We start from the raw sequence: 18,935 nt of genomic DNA on the forward strand, positions 1-18,935 counted from the left end.
TTACATTGAAACTTTTGAACAGTCATCACATTTTTCAACCTACCGCTAATTCGGAAAGGTGTCTCATCACAAAAATTCTAATGGGTATATTAGGATTATTCGGTTACAAAAAAGCGTCTTGTCTATATAGAAGTTTCACTTAAAAACTTAATTTAAAGACTTGATTAATCGATCGATGTTTTGTAATATTAAAATTAATAAATTTATCACATACCTACAAATCACTACTGGAAATAAATATTGCTACCTATATATAACTTTATGATATTTACATTTTATTATTTATAATTAAACTTACATTAATTATTGCAATAGGTGTATATATGTTTTGTATAACATAACATTTTATTATGTATTACAGTCTACATTCTGAAAACATTATTTTTATTGACCGAAGTGATTTTAGAGAGATCAGATAATTGCTTGACCGAATGAGACCTAAATTTCATGGGCCCCGTTTCTCAATGGGCACGTGCCCAGGGCCCCACGATAGATTGGGGTCCCCTAGTCTAGTCTAGTCCCTACTCCATTACCAAACGATAACCGGTAGCTACTCTACTCTCGCCTGAAAATCAGTCTTAACAAATGCTTACCGACTATGGTCAATTTGTTCGGTTTTATTATTATTTTGTGTAAAGGTCTAGTAAGAACTTAAACCTCTCATCGCAGAACACCTTTTTAAAATATTTTGTTGGTTTTGGTTTCTGGTTTGTTTTTAAGGTAGGGCATCCCCATATACATCTCTAAAGAGCCATGTTTAAAAATGACATTGACTATTCTAACTAAATAGTACTTTATTACTTGGTCATAATAAAAATGAAAATGACATTGACTATTCTAACTAAATAGTACTTTATTACTTGGTCTGGGGACCTTGGGATAATGGGGCCCCCCCATTATCCTAAGGTCCCCAGAGCCTCTAATAAGTGAAAGACGGCTCTGTCTGGCTGTTTCATCCGCGTGGAATTTAACTTTATTTTTCTAAAATAAAAGTAGCCAAGTTACTCCTTATTACATCAGCTACCTGTCCAAAAAAGTACCGTTAAAATAGTTATAATCATTTCAGCCGGAACAAACAGACAAAGATAGTAAGACGTTATTTTGGTGTATGTACCGTTTTTATACTCATGTATGTAGTTAAAAAACGGTTATTTCAATATTATAATATTGAAATAACCGTTTTTAATACTACAGAGCTTCCAATTTTACTTATATGTATAGATATTCAGTTTATAATGAACTGCTATAATTTATAATGTAATATGCCCCTAGTCAAAGTAATTTACTATTTAAACAAAACAGCTAAAATTCATATACAAAATAAAGTATTTTTATATGAAATATCTCACAAAAAAAGTTCACTAACACACACATGCAATGCACACGCACACAACTAATTTATAGACAGTATTGCCATTACAAGTAGTTTTCATATTGAGATCTTTATCGACATAACCAAGGATCAGGGTTGCCAACCTAAAACACTTAATGTTGTACGAAGACATAAAAGCTCTCTAACCTTGTAGATTGGGTGAAGGGTATTGTTAGTAATGTGGACTAATAACCCTATTGTTAGCAATGTACCATGCCTGGTTGACCTCCAAGTGGTACCCCTGGAAATTCACCATGAATTTACCAGGATGGGACAACTGACCTGACCTCATGCGCATCTTATCTTTTACTGGTGCCGTTGTCCAGCGTTATTTCTGCGTATATTCATTTTAGTCAACTTTTGTTAGAATACACAGAGTTATGAGTACACTAAAATTACAACAATATGTATTTGGAATGTTTAATTGTGTATGATTACTAGCTGTTTTATGATTATACATAGACAAATCAATTTTAACTATCTTTTTTTGTTCGTTGTTCATCTGCAATCAGTATGTTTACTATAATCGGATTTGTTGGCAGATGACAATGTGAGTCTGTAGATTTAGTGTAATTTAAGTCTCCATTTCTTATCCAAATGTCTATTTTCTCAAGTTGTGCTTGCAATGTCGCAGTAGCTAACTCGGGCTTTGCATAGCTGTTTAAAATAGCTATATCATCTGCGAATGCAGCTGTCGTGACATTAGTCATCGGCATATCAGCAGTAAACAAGGTAGAGATATGGTCCAAGCACAGATCCTTGCAGTACACCCACTCCGATTTCATAGAGCTTGAGCAGGCATCCTCTTCATTTACTTGGAAGATCTTATCATGTAAATAGGACTTTGAGAGCTAAAAGAAAGAATGGGAAAGACTCTATTTTATAGAGAAGCCATTCGTGCTACACCTTATCAAATGCCTGCTGAATGTCAAGGAAAACAGCAGAACAAAATTCCTCTCGTTCTATGGAAAATTCTTTCTTCTCTCGGCTTGAGTATTCGTTTTTTAGATCACTACTTATTCTTAATTAATTTACACAGCTATTATTGGGGACTATTTTTGTACGTCACTGTACCTTCTAACGGGTCAGTTCGACATATGCATACACGGGCCTGGAGACTTGAGTACTAGTTCTTTTAGGTCACTACTCATTCTGTAGTGAGAGTAGAGCGGCGGCGCTGGTGCTAGTCCTCCAGTAGCGCGCACTTCTGCCAGGCGGCGGCGGAGTGGTCGTGGTCGTGGTGGGGGCGCGGTCCCCGGGCTCGCTTGGGCCAGGGCTTCTTGAGGTGCACGTGGTCCACGTGCGCGCGCTGCTCGCCCGCCGTCGTGAAGCACTTGCCGCACGTCTCGCACTTGAACGGCTTCAGCCCCGTGTGGATCTGACGAACACATTACATGTTATCAGAATAGCCGACCGGCCGGTAGTAAACTGTGAGCGTCGCCTATACGCATGAACGGTGCTACGAATATCACACGAGCACACGACACCGTCCGCGCCGAGGATGGCGACGACCTCGACCACGCCATACGAAGCGATCGGCGCCCCCCGATCGATCCCCCGTCCAATAAAACGATCACGACATTTCAATTACGACGGCCCGAACCAAAGTTTGAACCTAGCTAGCGGTAGCCTCAGACTAAAGTTAAATAAAAAACACTAGCATTTTCAGCATTATATATTAGATGGCATCGATACTCTACTATTAGGACTCCACTTTACTTCCGATGATCGCGGGTTCGATTCCTCACAAGATACAAACATTTGTATTCATGAGTATGATTGTTTGTATCGGTCTAGGTGCCATCCGTCGTATCCAGTTGTCGAAGAAAATTCTAGAAGAACATTGTTTTGTAGAATGTGTAAAATGTGGGTAAACTTACAAACATGTGCAATCTGCAGTTGTCGAAGAACATTGTTTAGTAGAATGTGGGTAGACTCGTCTCCGGTTGTTCTTTTTTCCTTGTGTGGTCTGTCTCCGGTTGTTGAATGGTATTTTATAGAATGTGGGTAGACTTACAAACATGTGCCGTCTTCTGTTGTTGAAGAAGGCGAAGTGTTTCCCGCACAGCGGACATTCGTAGGTGGGGCGGGTGGCGCTGTGGACACGCAGGTGGAACACCAGGTTCGTCTTCTGCGTGAAGCTTTTATCGCAGCGGTCGCACTTGAACCTCTTCTCTCCCGTGTGCACCCACATGTGGTCTTTCAGGAGAGCCATGCTCTGAAAGTAGAAGGTGATTTGTCCATAGCTGGAAGGTATTTCCACAATGTGGTTGTGCATGGCAAAAATTTTACATTTAACAATTGCTACATTTAAGTTAATACAGTTATAAGGATTTAATATATTACGAAAAAGCTGTTCCCGCGACTTCGTCCGCGTGGAATCTATCTTTATTTTTCTAAAATAAAAGTAGCTTAAGATACTCCTTATTACATCAGCTACCTGCTAAAAAAAGTCACGTCAGAATCGATCCAGCCATTTTAGAGATTAGCCGGAACAAACAGACAGATAGACAGACAAAAATGGTAAAAAATGTTAATTTGGTGTATGTACCGTAATTATATTCAAATGCATGTAGTAAAAGACACTCCAATTTTATTTATATGTATAGATGTGGTACAGCTGAAATACTAAGTCATAATTTCTTAATCGCGGCAACATTTAAGAGTGAAACGAAACGTTAATGAAACTGTCCCCCGCACCATACTACAGCGCACATATGTAGTATAGAAGGGGGTGAAATAGGGGATGAAGGTTCTATTGTCTCAACAAGAACGTACCTGAAATATTCTGCCGCACTGTTCGCACATGCAGGGCGTCTTCATCGCGGGGTACTTGGTTCGATTCTTGTCCGGGTGCGCTCGCCGGAAGTGTTGCGCGTACAATCTTAAATCGCGTAGCTGGACTCCGCACTTGTAAATTGATAAATAACAATAATGTTTAACCCCTCCGATCGATATTCCGTCCAATTCAAACGGGGATCGAAATTACGACGGCCTGAGCCGAGGTTCGAACCCCAAGTGGTGCCCTCAGACTAAAGTCGTATCCATCAGGCAGGAGTTGGCCTTCAGCCGCTCCATAAGTCCTTCCGCGGGTTTGGAGTGCCATCTGCACTCGCCCCTTAACGTCCGGTGAAGCTGTAAAGGCCAACAGAATTAGAGTAGTCCGAAAAAAAAAATTTTTATTTATTATCCACAGTTACAATTTAAATTCTTCATACAGAGATCCCTTCATGCTTCCATTGCCATGTATGTATATTAAAGACATTTGTATATTTGTAAGGGAACATCCTGACTATTTTAAGAAATTAACAGACACAACACTGCGAGTAACGAGACCGAATGATTATATACACGACTACGACTATACACACCAATGTGTCGATTAGACTTATATAAGAGAAATGTATACTGTATGGCAATCAAAGTGTACAAAAATCTTCCTAGAAAGATAATCTTATTTTGACCTACGGTAAAGATAATAATACGTCTCTGAGACGTATTGATATTAACAAGATCCTATTGGACAAGTTTCCTTATATTAACTTTTTAAAAGTGATCGTATAATTAGTTTTGGGTTTCCTACTACAAATAAAACCAAAATTGTAATCAGAAGTAAATATGTACTTTAAAAATAAAAACTAAACTCTGTAAACTTACAAATCTTACAAATTAACTAAAATTATTATGTCTTACTTTATTGCGTAATTATTTTATCTTAGTATGAAATCACATTTTTGTTTTGACTTAATATTAAAGATTAATTACTAATTAATCATTTAACATAAAAAATCAACAAGTTTTATGTTCAAATCACATTTAGATACAGGTTTTACATACATCACTTTTTTGTTCGCCACAAATGCTTTTGTTGCATTTACAACATGTAATTTTCGACATCCTTATTATTTTTGACGGACAATGTATACAATATCTCTTCTTTTTGATAACTGGTTCTTCATTAATATAGATAATATTGAACAGTTGCTACCAAAAAATGATATTTTAATCATTTTTCGGTACAAACTCTTGAATATTTGCAGGGACATGTCTTTTAAGAGTAGGAGCTTCTAACCTTTTCTCCATCCAAGGTATTACCAGTTCTGTGCTAAATTTTTTCATATAATATCTTTAACCTAGAGGTTTTTCCTTTTTAGCTATCATATTGTGACATTGTATGATATTAGAATTCACAAACGATATATTCCGCATACCATAAAATATGGCCACAGGCCACCTGTTGGACTTTCTCAAACACGACGTAGACGATTTGGTCAAATGTGACTGTGGTCTGTTGCTGCTGAAGCAACTTCAACGACTAATTCGTCTACTGTGACAATAGATGTTGGCCGATTCTCAGACCTACTCAATACGCTCACAAAATTTCATGAGAATCGGTCAAGCCGTTTCGGAGAAGTATGGGACACGAAAACTGTGACACGAGAATTTTATATATAAGAAAAAGCAAATAAATTATTTCATTTCATTTCACAGTAATTCCTGTCGTGCAAATAGTGAGAGAACAGAATAGAATAGAAAATCATTTATTCAAATAAACTTACATTGAAGCACTTTTGAATAGTCATTACATTTTTTTAATCTACCGCTCATTCGAAAAGCTGTCTCATCACAAGAAGAACGAGCAAGAAACTTGTGTGTTGCTCTTTTAAATATGTAATTTTATTCTTAATTACAATTTAAGTTTAAGTGTGTGAATACAAACTACCGAACTAGCACTAATTCAATTAAATAATAAAATAGAATAAATATTTAATACACAACAACTGGTTAAACAATTAATAAGAGGAAAGTCATAGTGATTAGAGCAGACCAGTCCCTACAAGCAGCACCCGTTCACGAGTATGACGGATGAGCCAGCCATCACAGCGCTCGACCATATTTTCATTCAGTCAGGTAAGTCATTTACGCTGGTATGACCATATCCAGAGACGTGAATGACTACGCGGTTAAAGTGTCCAAGATACCAAACTCGACCAGAGGTAGCAAGATAGACAAGACCTGGTATAAGTGGTTGTATAATCTATGTCTATCTATATCTATAATGTAGATTATTACCTTTCCCTGACTGTGCTAATTATAATATATACATATACTAGCTGTACCTGCGACTTCGTCCGCGTGGGATTTAACTCTATTTTTCTAAAATAAAAGTAGCCAAGTTACTCCTTATTACATCAGCTACCTGCCAATGAAAGTCCCGTCAAAATCGGTCCAGCCATTTCAGGGATTAGCCGAAACAAACAGACAGACAAAAATTTGTTATTTTGGTGTATGTACCGTATTTATATTCATATGCATGTAGTAAAAAACGGTCATTTCAATATTACAAACAGACACTCCAATTTTATTTATACGTATATATTATATGTACCTGTTCGCAGGTGACTGGCCCGGCGCAGTCTTGCCTCTCTCGGTCACCATCAACGCGCGGGTGTATGACGGGCCTCCGCTCTATATGCCGGACCACGCGGCCGTACTTCGAACTCTTGCTTTGCGAGTCGTTCCTGATGCGGTTCCTGAAATATAGTGTATTTATTATTTGTATTGTAGACAAATATGAACCAGTCATGCTCACTTAAATATTCAAATTCAAATTCAAAAATTATTTATTCATGTAGAACATTTTAGCCGCTTTTGAACGTCAAGGTTTTAATTATATTTTTGTTTTGGATCCCAATTAGATCTATATACCGAACTTCAATTGAGAAGAGCTGGTAAGAAACTCAATTGAATTACTTTTACACTTTTTTAAAAGCCAGTTTATTTACAATGTATATTTATATAAGTGTCTATGTCTAACATTAAATGAAAATCCCGTACATGAACGACTAATGCCATGCACGCTCGTCATTCAAGTAATTGTTTAGTGAGTAATAGGCTTTGCTCAGTAAATATGATTTAACAAATGTTTTGCATTTAAGGGTAATTTCAATATATCCTTTGGTATTTTATTGTAAATTTATTATTCAGGCAAGTGGAGTGAAGGGGACATCGGGGTCCCCATAATATGGTTGAGTGCAGTAATTGCTGCTTGCTCACCCGTCATTGCGTTACAGACATACATACAGATATTAGTATCATGAGTCAGTCATGCTCACTTAAATGTCCAGACAACATATATTAATACATTGTAACAATTCAATAAACAAAAAAAAAACTTAAAATCCTGGACAATTCGCATAGCACCATCTAGTCAAGAACTAAGCAGAGCTTGTGTTATGGGTACTAGATGACTGATATAAATATTTAGATACTTTTTTTTGTAAATATATACATAGAAAACAACCAGACCGATACAAACAAACATTCTCATGAATACAAATGTTTACACCGTGCGAGGAATCGAACCCTTATTGGGTATAAAGATAAAAACCACATCGCTTAAAATAAATGTAAAACAGTCGAATGGAGAACCTTCCGCTTTTGAATACCACTTACGGATCATTGTCGCTGCTGTGCTTCGATGATAACTTCAAATGCCTCGAGTGCGCCTCTTCAGACACAAAAGTTACATCACAAACGGCGCAGTACGGACCTTCCAATGGCACCTGTAGTATAATATATGATATTTTATAAAATCTATACCTACTAATATTAGCTGAAGAAATATAGAGAAAGAATTTATACACTCAAATATATAAATATTTATAAACCGCAAACGTGATGCCGTAAAATCAAAACATTATTGAAAAATAAGGGTTTGTAATAGAAGGGTGTAACTTTAGGGCTGTATGTATTATTTAATGCTATTACTGGTATAGAAAAAAACATACCGGCTTGTCTCTGGCCACTCGGTGTTTCTTCCTCTTGTGTACATCTATGCCCTTTTTACTCACAAACGTGTACCCGCACAGTTCACACACGAAATCCGACACGTGTTTGATGCGTATGTGACCCATGTATGTAGTTAGCTTACTGTAGACAAATAAACAATTTTTCTATTTATTCTTTAATGCACAATATAATTTGTAAACTTGTACAAAGGCAAGTTTAATGTCGTATAGCATTCTCCGCCAGCTAACCTCTAGGTATACAGAAAGCGTTGTAGGCCAGTTATGTCAATAAACAATCACAAGATTACTAATAAATATTATATAATATATATGAAATGCAAATAAATATATACATATAATAATATATATAGTATAGTGCAACCTAGTCGAAACGTCGAGAGAGGTAAATACCTTTATTTGCCATAAAATTATTCGTGTTAAGATCCGGTTAATAATTTAAATAATGTATATTAAACACGAAAGTTCAAAATTAAATATATATAGTATACCTGATATTATATAATGTTATACATTAATGCTAAATATAATACAGTGGACCCCCGGTAGTCCGACAATCATTTTGCAGGGCAGTGTCGGACTATCGAATTTGTCGGATTATATAGTACTGCCTAAGACCCCTTATAGTCCGAATTTTTTTACAAAAGAGTACCTTGTAATCCGACAAATTATAACATATACAGTGGACCCCCGGTTATCCGACAAACATTTTGCATCGCAGATCCGTATTTGTCGGATTAAGATTCTATGTTATATATGTATGTATGTATATGCACTCTGAAGTATATTGTCAAAGTAATATTCAATAACAAATAATAGATAATGTCGAATTACAAGGGGGGCCGGATTAGACAGGGGCCGGATTACAGCGGGTCCACTGTACTAATATAATGCAATACAGTTATAACTCATTTTGGTGACTCAAGAGAAAATTAAATAATTTCTTTTTAATAATGATAAGCCCATTATTAAAAAGAAATTATTTAATTTTCTCGATGATTTTTAATAGTAGCTTTATGCTGAGTTGGTTGTCTTTTCACTTTTGCGGCACATAAAGTCACCTACATTTCTTTTATTAATTCGTGTTTTTTCTGTATCTCATGTATGTTATGTGTCTGTAATTGTGAATAAAGAATTTATCTATTTATCTATTGTTGGGGTTCACATCGATATTGTTGAAAAATCTGATATTTAATATTAAAAGAAGGTAGTTTCATTATTACTCGGCATCGTTCAACTAGTTGCGTATAAAAAAAAAGTAAAAAAATTAAAACCTCAAGTACCCCGATTTTTACTCGGTGCAAATGTTTTTTATTCGCACGAGCTCTTGGTAATTCTTAATTTCATGGGAAAATGATGAGAGAGATGGATAGTGGACATGTTTGCCATGAGGGAGCGAGACAGATAGATATGCCCGACTAATAAGTAGATCTTTTTCAAGATGCAGGACGTGTTTTTTTTAAAGGATGATAATGTAATGGTGCCCCGTTTGCGCTAACGGTTTACGCTGGCGGGGCACCAGTGGAGGATGATAGGATGAACATGAAGTCAGATCAGTTAGCCCAACGTGACAAATTCACCGGGAATGTATCACGATGGTATCCAGGGGGAACCGCGTGGAGGTCGATCTGATATGGTACATTGCTAGCAATGGGATCATCAGTCCACATTACTAACAATACCCTATCCCCTGTAGGGCGTGTATTGGTTTTTTTTTATACCACTTAGGTGGCTAACAAGCATACGGCCCATCTGATGGTAAACGGTTACCGTAGCCGTGGACGCCTGAAACACCAGGAGTGTCACATACGCGTTCCCGACCATTAAGAAACCTTAATATACCCTTCTTGAAAAACCCCATGCTGTAGTCTCTCGAGAAAACCTCGGCAGGTAGTTCATTCCACAATCTAAGTGTACGCGGGAGGAAGCTCCTCTGAAACCGCACTGTCCGAGACTGTGTCAATCCAGGCATTTCACAGACACATCAATTTTATTTATTTGTATATAGATAACTCAGTTGGTACTAACAGGTATATTTAGGGAGAATATAGTTATTTTTTATCTCATCATTACATATTATAAATCTAAATATATATAACTCAAAGGTGACTGACATAGTGATCTATCAACACACAGCCTAACTGTACGGATCGGGCTGAAATTTGGCATGCAGGTAGATGTTATGACGTAGGCATCCGCTAAGAAAGGATTTTGATCAATTCTACCACCAAAGGGATATAATAGGGGTTGAAAGTTTGTATGAAACTTTGTCCATTATAAACTGATCGAGCTGAGACGTTGCATGCATAAAGCTACTATGACGTAGGTTGATAAATTCCACCCATAAGAGGATAAATTAACGCGATCGAAGCCGCGTGTAAAAGCTAGTTATAAATAAAGTCGCTAAATATTAGTATAAATAAAACAAAGTCGCTGTCACTGTCTGTCTGTCCGTACGTATGCTTTCTATCTTTAAAACTATGCAACGGATTTTGGAAGCAGTTTTTTAAATAGATATATAGATAACTCAAATTTGTACTAACTCAAATTCACTGGGACAGTGCGGACACTGGTAGCGCGTGCCGGCGTGCCACTTCTCGTGCTCGCGTGCCACGCCCCTGCAACATCATCAGTACATCACCATCACCATCACGTCGACGTCATCAGTACATCACTATCATATCAACATCATCAATCCTAACAAATAAAATAAAATTTTATAAATACATACATATTATACATATCAAACACCCAGACTGATACAATCATACTCATGAATACAAATGTTTGTGCCATGCGAGGAATCGAACCCGCGACCATCGGAAGTAAGGCGGTGTATCAGTTTGACATCTACACTTTACCCCCGGAAACCATCATGTTAAATTCTTGGTGAATTTGTCTCGATGGCCTAACTTACCTGAACTCACGCTTGTCTTATCATCCTCCACTGGTGCCCCGCCAGCGTAAACCATTAGCACAGGCAGGTGCATCATTATATTATCATCCATAAAAAAAAACTACGTCATATCAGGATCATTGATAGTAATGTGGATTTATAAACCCATTGCTAAAAATATATGTCAGGTTGATCTCTAAGCGGTTCCCACTGCATCATTCCATTATCATCCATAAATAAAAATACATAGCAAGCACTCAGACCAATACAAACAATCATACTCATGAATACAAATAATTGTACTGTGCGAGGTATCGAACCCGCGACTTTACTATATAATTACCTGTTTCTTGTGACAAATGGACATCCATTACAACTGAACTTCTCTGTGTGCTGTGCAGTGAGGTGCTTCCGAAGCGCTCGGGCTGTTTTCAGTCGACTCTTGCATATAAAGCATTCAAAAGCACCACTTGCCTGAAAAAAAAAATTTGCTATCAATCAAAATATCTTTATTCGTTCTATTACAGACTCTTATGATATGTCAACTCTACAGTCAATTTGGAGTGCTTTCGAGATGAGAAGAACTGACAAGAATCTCAGGTCTTATTCAAATGAGCTTGTATGTGATTACATAAATACAGATTTTTTAAATTCATTTAGGCAGAATACAGTTATTTTTTATCTCATCATTACGTATACATCTAAATATATATAACTTAAAGGTGACTGACATAGTGATCTATCAACGCACAGCCCAAACCACTGGACGGATCGGGCTAAAATTTGGCATGCAGGTAGATGTTATGACGTAGGCATCCGCTAATAAAGGATTTTGATCAATTCTACCACCAAAGAGATATAATAAGGGATGAAAGTTTGTATGAAACTTTGTCAATTTTAAACCGATCGGGCTGAGATTTTGTATGCATAAAGCTACTATGTTGTAGGCATCCCCTAAGAAAGGATTTTGATCAATTCTACCCCCAAAGGGATATAATAAGGGTTGAAAGTTTGTATGAAACTTTGTCCATTATAAACCGATCGGGCTGAGATTTTGTATGCATAAAGCTACTATGTTGTAGGCATCCCCTAAGAAAGGATTTTGATCAATTCTACCCCCAAAGGGATATAATAAGGGTTGAAAGTTTGTATAAAACCTTGTCCACTTTAAACCGATCGGGCTGAGACTTTGTATGCATAAAGCTACTATGTTGTAGGCATCCCCTAAGAAAGTTTTTTGATAAATTAACCATCCACCCCTAAGGGGATAAATTAACGCGAGTGAAGCCGCGGGCAAAAGCTAGTTATAAATAAAGTCGCTAAACAGTAGTATAAATAAAACAAAGTCGCTGTCGCTGTCTGTCCCTGTGTATGCTTAAATTTAATTATAAAATTACGCAACGGATTTTAGAAGCAGTTGTTTTTAACAGATATAGTGATTTAAGAGAAAGGTTTGTATGTATAATACATATACACTCGGGCGAAGCCGGGACGAGTAGTTAGTTAATATTATAACCGCGAAAGTTTGTGAATATGATTGGATGTTTGTTACACTTTCATACAAAAACTACTAAACGGATTTTGATGTAACTTTATAGTTATATAGTGTATACATAAGAATAACATATAGGCTAGGCTAAAAACCGACTACAGAGATCCTATTTAACTATTATTATAATTATTATTATTATTTCTTTCTGTATAGTTAATTATGTATAATTTTAAACAATACTATTTTGCATGCCATTACTATGGCAAAACACATGATACTAAGTTTTAATTACCATCTTTTATACTGTGTTTTTTAAGCAAATAAATTATTATTATTATTATTAAATGTCACGCGGGTGAAACCGGGCACAGCTAGTAATAATATATATAAACCCAGACCAATACAAACTCACGAATACAAATGTTTACTTCGAGAGAGGAATCGAAATTGCGACTGGAAGTAAAGCAATGTCCTAAACCGCTGGACCACCAGGGTCGTCACGATGATGATGATGACTGATGATGATAATAACAATCAAACTTACATCACTATGCCGTATCACTGGCGCTGATGATGATGATGACTGATGATGATAATAACAATCAAACTTACATCACTATGCTGTATCACGTGCGCTGATGATGATGATGACTGATGATGATAATAACAATCAAACTTACATCACTATGCCGTATCACGTGCGCGTCATATCTGTCCTGTATTTGGAAGCCCCTGTAACAAACTGTACATTTGTACGGCGCGTTCTTGTAAGTGGAGGATTCCTGGCGCTTCTGAATTTCAGCGATCTGTTCGTCGTAAGTCAGTTTTATAACTGTGAATAGAGTTTCGTCGAGGCCGTCGCTTGCTTTTCTACGTTTCACATCTGAGTTTTTGTACCTAAAATAAAAATAATATTTAAATTTAGTATACTAGCTGTCCCGGCGAACGTTGTTTTGCGATAAAATAAAAAAAAAATAGGGGAGGACTACCCCTAACATTTAGGGGGATGAGAAATAGATGTTGGCCGATTCTCAGACCTACTCAATACGCTCACAAAATTTCATGAGAATCGGTCAAGCCGTTTCGAAGGAGTATGGGAACGAGAACTGTGTGTGAATTTTATATATAAGATTACGATATGGGGCCGTGAATTAATCACGTGATTTTTTTTCAAGCATTTTCAACCCCTGCTCCCCCGTGGTGATACGTGGTGAGGTTTATCATCACGTGTATTTTAGTACCTAGACAGAAAGGTTGCAGATTGTTTTTGATTGGCATAAAATAAATACACGTGATATATTACTAAACCTTGTCGCCCCTTGTGATATTTCGTGATTTTTGTCAACCCCCCCCCCCTCCCTTCAAGCCTCAAGTGATCAATGAATGGCCCCTATATATATGGTTACGGCACTGGTAATGGCACGTGTCATACGTGAGGCGTTTTACCACTCATTCAGCTGAAATTCCAGCTGATGGGTAGAATAAAAAATATGACTATTCAAAAGTGCTTGTATTGAGTTTATTTGTATATTTTTAATAACTCTTTATTGCATACAGGACAAACAAAGAACAATAAAATATGATAAAAAGTTAAACAAACGGTCTCATCACTAACAGCAATTTCTTACAAACAACCTGGAAAATTTCTATTTCGTACAATCAGCTGCACGGAAGCTATTGGTCAATTCAATTACATAAAAAAAAATACATACTTATCCATAGCTGCAGTTGGATTGTCATCATCTTCACATTTCCTCGCTCTCTTCTTCACCCTCCCCTTCTCTGACTTGAACTTCTTTTTTTTCACCTTCGTCTTTGGCTTCACAAACACTTCACTCAACTTCTTATCATCTTCCGAATCATAATCTAAATATTCATCTAGATATATTTCATTATCATTATTTTCATCCTTCACTTCAATCTCAACTATTGGTAGATTCTCATCATCGTTCTCCTTCTGTATCTCTTTCTCTATTTCATTACTCTCCGGTTTGATGAGAGCCATTTCTTCTTCTTCGTCGGCTCTTGTCTCTGCTTTTAACATAACGTCATCGTCATTTATAAATATATCAAAGTCGTCCTCTTCATTTATTTTCTTTACAAGACTAGATTTTAACGCTGCTCTGTCTATTGTTCGTATATCATGTATTGTGATCTGAATTGAAACAAAATACACACACATAAATATTAAATGTTACCTTACTTCGCCTGATAGTTGAAATATAGCCTATGTCCGTCCTCCTGTTAAAATCTATCTTTAGTACTAATATAATAAATTATGAAATATTTGAGAAATATAAAACTTTCAGAATTAATTTGCACCAATTGCACCAATTTTTGTCTGTCTGTCTGTTCCGGCTAATCTCTGAAATAGCTGGACCGATTTTGACGGGACTTTCATTGGCGGGTAGCTGAATTACATCAGCTACCCGCCAATGAAAGTTTACTTAGGCTACTTTTATTTTAGAAAAATAAAGTTAAATTCTACGCGGACGAAGTCGCGAGTACAGCTAGTCTACTCTAAATCTAAATTAATGTGTCGTCACTCCCATACTCACAGGTTGCCTGTGTACATACATTATGTACCAGTTGTATCGATAAAATGATAATAAAGGATCAAGGGTACTATGCTGGCAAACAAGCATGCAGCCCATTTGATGGTAAATGTTTACCGTAGCCTATGGACACCTGAAACCCCAGGTGTGTCACGCGTGTTGCCGACCCTTAAGAAATCTTAATATACCCTAATTGAAAAACCTCATGCTGTAGTCTCTATAGAAAACCTCAGCAGGTATTTCATTCCACAATGTAAGTGTACGCGGGAGGAAGCTCCTCTGAAACCGCACTGTCCGAGACCACTTAGGTTCTAGCGTGTGCTGATGAATTCCCTGTCGATGGCGTGTGGTGCGATGGTGAAATGGCAGCCCCTTGCTTAGTATATCTTACATATCTGCTGGACTGCACCACGTTCATCATGGCTATGTGACTCTTTAGCGCCTTCGCTCGCAGCCGCCTACAGGACTGCAGTCGATGGGTGCACTCCCAGCACAGGTTCTGTGGTAGTCTGTCTTCTTCATTTAACTGGAAAGAACATTTTTATTATTTTAGTTTTATTTCAGACTAGCTGTGTCGTGAAATTTATAGCCTATATGTTATTCTGTATTGTATTCACACACTTAAACTTAAAAATGTAAAGTAATAATAAAATTATTTAAAAGAGCAACGCGCAAGTTTCTTCCTCGTTCTTCTTATGATGAGACAGAGAGAGCTTTCCGAATGAGCGGTAGATTAAAAAAATGTAATGACTATTCAAAAGTGCTTCAATGTAAGTTTATTTGAATAAATTTCTATTCTATTCTATTCTGATACATAAGCTAAATTACAGTAAAGTTTCATCAAAATCCGTTCAGAAGCTTTTGCGTGAAAGGGTAACAAACATCCATCCACACTCAAAAACTTTCGCGTTTGTAATATTAATAAAATATAATTATAGCCAAAGGAGCCTCTTGAGAACTTTTAAGGAAGACTTTTACCACTTAAAGTGGATTTAAGTTTGTACAATTTCTTTTGTTTGTAAACAAGAAAAAATTTGGTTAATTGTATTTCTACAGCTATACATACAATTAATGTATATATTGTAGGCGGGGAAAAATGTTGGGGCACTTGATACGACACGACGAATTAACAACATTATTGAAGGAAAAATATATGGAAAGAGAGGAAGGGGAAGACCGAGACACAGCTATATCAAGCAAGTTAAAGAAAAAGTTGGAGTCGTGTCGTATCAACAGCTAAAGGGACTGATAGAAGATCGTGGAAGGTGGCAGGAGCTCCACCGACAAGAGCACAGCTCTTAAATGAATGAATGTATATATACATTTACAAAAAAATTAAGTATATTTATTAGTTGTCTATTACCCTTAACACAGGATCTGCTTATTTTGAGACTAGATGACGCTGTGTAAATTGTCCAGGATTATTATTGCTGTCACTTGAATCACTCTATCTATTAAAAAAAAGCTTATATAAACTAAACTAGTTACTTGCCCCGTTTTTGCACGGGTGTACATGTATTATATATATAAACCTTCCTCTTGAATCACTATCTATTAAAAAAACCGCTTCAAAATCCATTGCCTAGTATCACTATCTATTAAAAAAACTGCTTCAAAATCCGTTGTGTAGTTTAAAAGATTTAAGCATACATAGGGATGGACAGACAGTGACAGCGACTTTATTTATACTATAATGATACCAACCGTTATTCCAGTAATTTGCTGGAATGTATCATCCAAATTACTATCTGATAAGTGATACATTTTCACATTGACTTCCAAACATATCCTGCACACCTGAAATAAGAAGTTTTATCTATTAATTCATTAAAATTCTTCATAACAGCAGAAGTAATGAAAAAACATAAATTAGAGTAAATTATTAGGTTCTTTCTGATGCAATAGGATATGTTGTTGATCACTACATTATCTCTAATTGATTTTTTTTATTGCTGGTTGGCTATGCAGGTCCACTGCAACTTACATAGATCTATTATGATCACCCTTTTTCAAAGTTCGCTGCCTAGACCCATGAGGGACAAGAGCTGAAGGATATTCTTACGAGCGATGGTTTTTACAGCCTCATGATAGAATGGACATGGTTAATAGAATAACAGAATCTCACTTGAGCAACTACTGGAACAGCCCCATTCTTGATTTTACGGAGACCACACTTTGTGTCGTAGAAGTCATCTTTATGGAAGTGTTCTGAACAGACTGAACTCCTCTCTTTTGGCTCCCAGTCCTTCATATTCAGTGCTTCTATCCATGCAGTGCGAAGATTAGCTTCTTTCGGAAACCTGGAAAAGGATATCATGCATGGGATTTTATTCACTGATGAGCTAAAAGAGTAAATGGACATAGCATTAATTTCTGCTGTCAACAGATTCCCACAAAAATCTGTTAAAGGCTTGGTGGGCTGATCCATGATATCAATATGAAAAAAAAATACACATTTTGTTTGTTCTTTCACTTATGTATTTATCAATATATGTAAATACATATAAAAATACTTATGTTGACAAAATGACCTCTTAAACCTACACCTGGATCAGAAGTTCTGGGACCTGCTTGAAGTATCCTTCTCTGTTACATGATGGACCTGGCTTACACATAATTAATCCAGAGAACAGAATATGGGCTTATTTTTTCAGTTAGCTATCTGAATGGGAAGTAGATAAAAAATAAGTAAGTATGACTATTCAAAAATGCTTAAACTTGAACTTTATTTGAATGACAAATTTTCTATTTCTATTTCATCCTATGGTCTTCCAACCAAAGACCAAGGCACAGCTACATCAAGCAGAATAAGGAAAAGTTGGTGTTGTGTCATAACAACAACTGAAGGGATTGATGGAAGGTTGTGGAAAAAAAAAGAGTGGCACCAACAAGAGTGCAGTTCCTATATTATGAATGATCTTCCACTGGTGCCCCACTAATGTATAACACCGACAAGAGTGTGGCTCTTAAATTATGAATGGTCTTCCACTGGTAGCATGCCAGTGTATACCGTTAGTGCAGACATACTAACGATATGTGTTGATAATTCAATTTTTTTACCATAAAATACCAATAATAAAATTGGAAGACATAAATGAGTATATAGTGGTTTTTATAACTTAAATATAAACTAAACTGACGACCCACCTGATAGTAATGGGCAGTTCTATTTTAAAATAACGAAAGAAATAATTACATGTTGATTATATTATATTTATAATGATTGAATTAATTACAAAGTATTACGCGGCGTTGCCTGCGCGAATTCCGGTAAGAAAGTATCTTATTTGTTAATATAACATATGATCTATCTGTGTACCATAATTCATTCGAATCCGTCCCGTAGTTTTTGGGTAAAAGACTATCAAACATCGATCTATTCTTACTAACTTCCATGTTTACAATATTAGTAGGTCTGCAATAATTATTGAAACTTACAAGTGGAAAGTGATTCCTTGGCTCTTTGTCATCCGTTTCGTATCATTGGTACAGAATTGAACGCAACACCTCATTTTCGTTATATTATTCACTCAGAATAATAAAGAATTAAGAAATAAACAATAATAAATACCAGCTAATTAGATTTACGCGAAAAATTGTAATAACACATTTAAATATTGCGGTTTACACTGATATGCATACTAAAAGTAATAATTATATCTAATATACCAAAATATACAGAGTAAAATAATTATTATATTATAAATTTTGAGTATTTGTAAATAACATAAAAATATTTAGGAGCAATAACACTCGCCATTTTTAAACAATTTTTCAGATACAGATAACCACAGATAAATTATTAAAAAAA

At 36.2% G+C, this 18,935-nt stretch overlaps 1 protein-coding gene across 1 annotated transcript; it reads right to left on the reverse strand.

Annotated features, from left to right (window-relative positions):
* Positions 1 to 1,072: 1,072 nt before the first annotated feature.
* LOC131842745 (zinc finger protein 616-like) lies at positions 1,073 to 18,867 on the reverse strand. The gene is made up of 14 exons (XM_059191308.1): positions 18,563 to 18,867; positions 17,250 to 17,424; positions 16,829 to 16,921; positions 15,516 to 15,650; positions 14,282 to 14,724; positions 13,250 to 13,466; positions 11,421 to 11,551; positions 10,725 to 10,799; positions 8,164 to 8,305; positions 7,829 to 7,938; positions 6,762 to 6,906; positions 4,151 to 4,282; positions 3,390 to 3,590; positions 1,073 to 2,750 (listed from the first exon to the last, which is right to left on the reverse strand). The coding sequence occupies exons 1-14, from the start codon at positions 18,634 to 18,636 to the stop codon at positions 2,556 to 2,558; spliced, it is 2,268 nt and encodes a 755-aa protein (XP_059047291.1). The 5' UTR covers positions 18,637 to 18,867; the 3' UTR covers positions 1,073 to 2,555.
* Between the last annotated feature and the right edge of the window lie 68 nt (positions 18,868 to 18,935).

Source organism: Achroia grisella, unplaced genomic scaffold (assembly GCF_030625045.1).
Source record: "Achroia grisella isolate CSIRO2021 unplaced genomic scaffold, CSIRO_AGI_Agris_v1 utg2471, whole genome shotgun sequence".
Classification (NCBI taxonomy): Eukaryota; Metazoa; Arthropoda; class Insecta; order Lepidoptera; family Pyralidae; genus Achroia; species Achroia grisella.

What these genes read in the sequence shown, in the direction of transcription:
- LOC131842745 (XM_059191308.1), bottom strand. Translation starts at nt 18,636, where the DNA reads ATGAGGTGTTGCGTTCAATTCTGTACCAATGATACGAAACGGATGACA. An exon ending in GAGTGGCCAGAGACAAGCCG is followed by an intron (nt 7,939 to 8,163) that starts GTATGTTTTTTT and finishes ATTATACTACAG; the next exon opens with GTGCCATTGGAAGGTCCGTA. An exon ending in ACAGAAGACGGCACATGTTT is followed by an intron (nt 2,751 to 3,389) that starts GTAAGTCTACCC and finishes TGTGTTCGTCAG; the next exon opens with ATCCACACGGGGCTGAAGCC.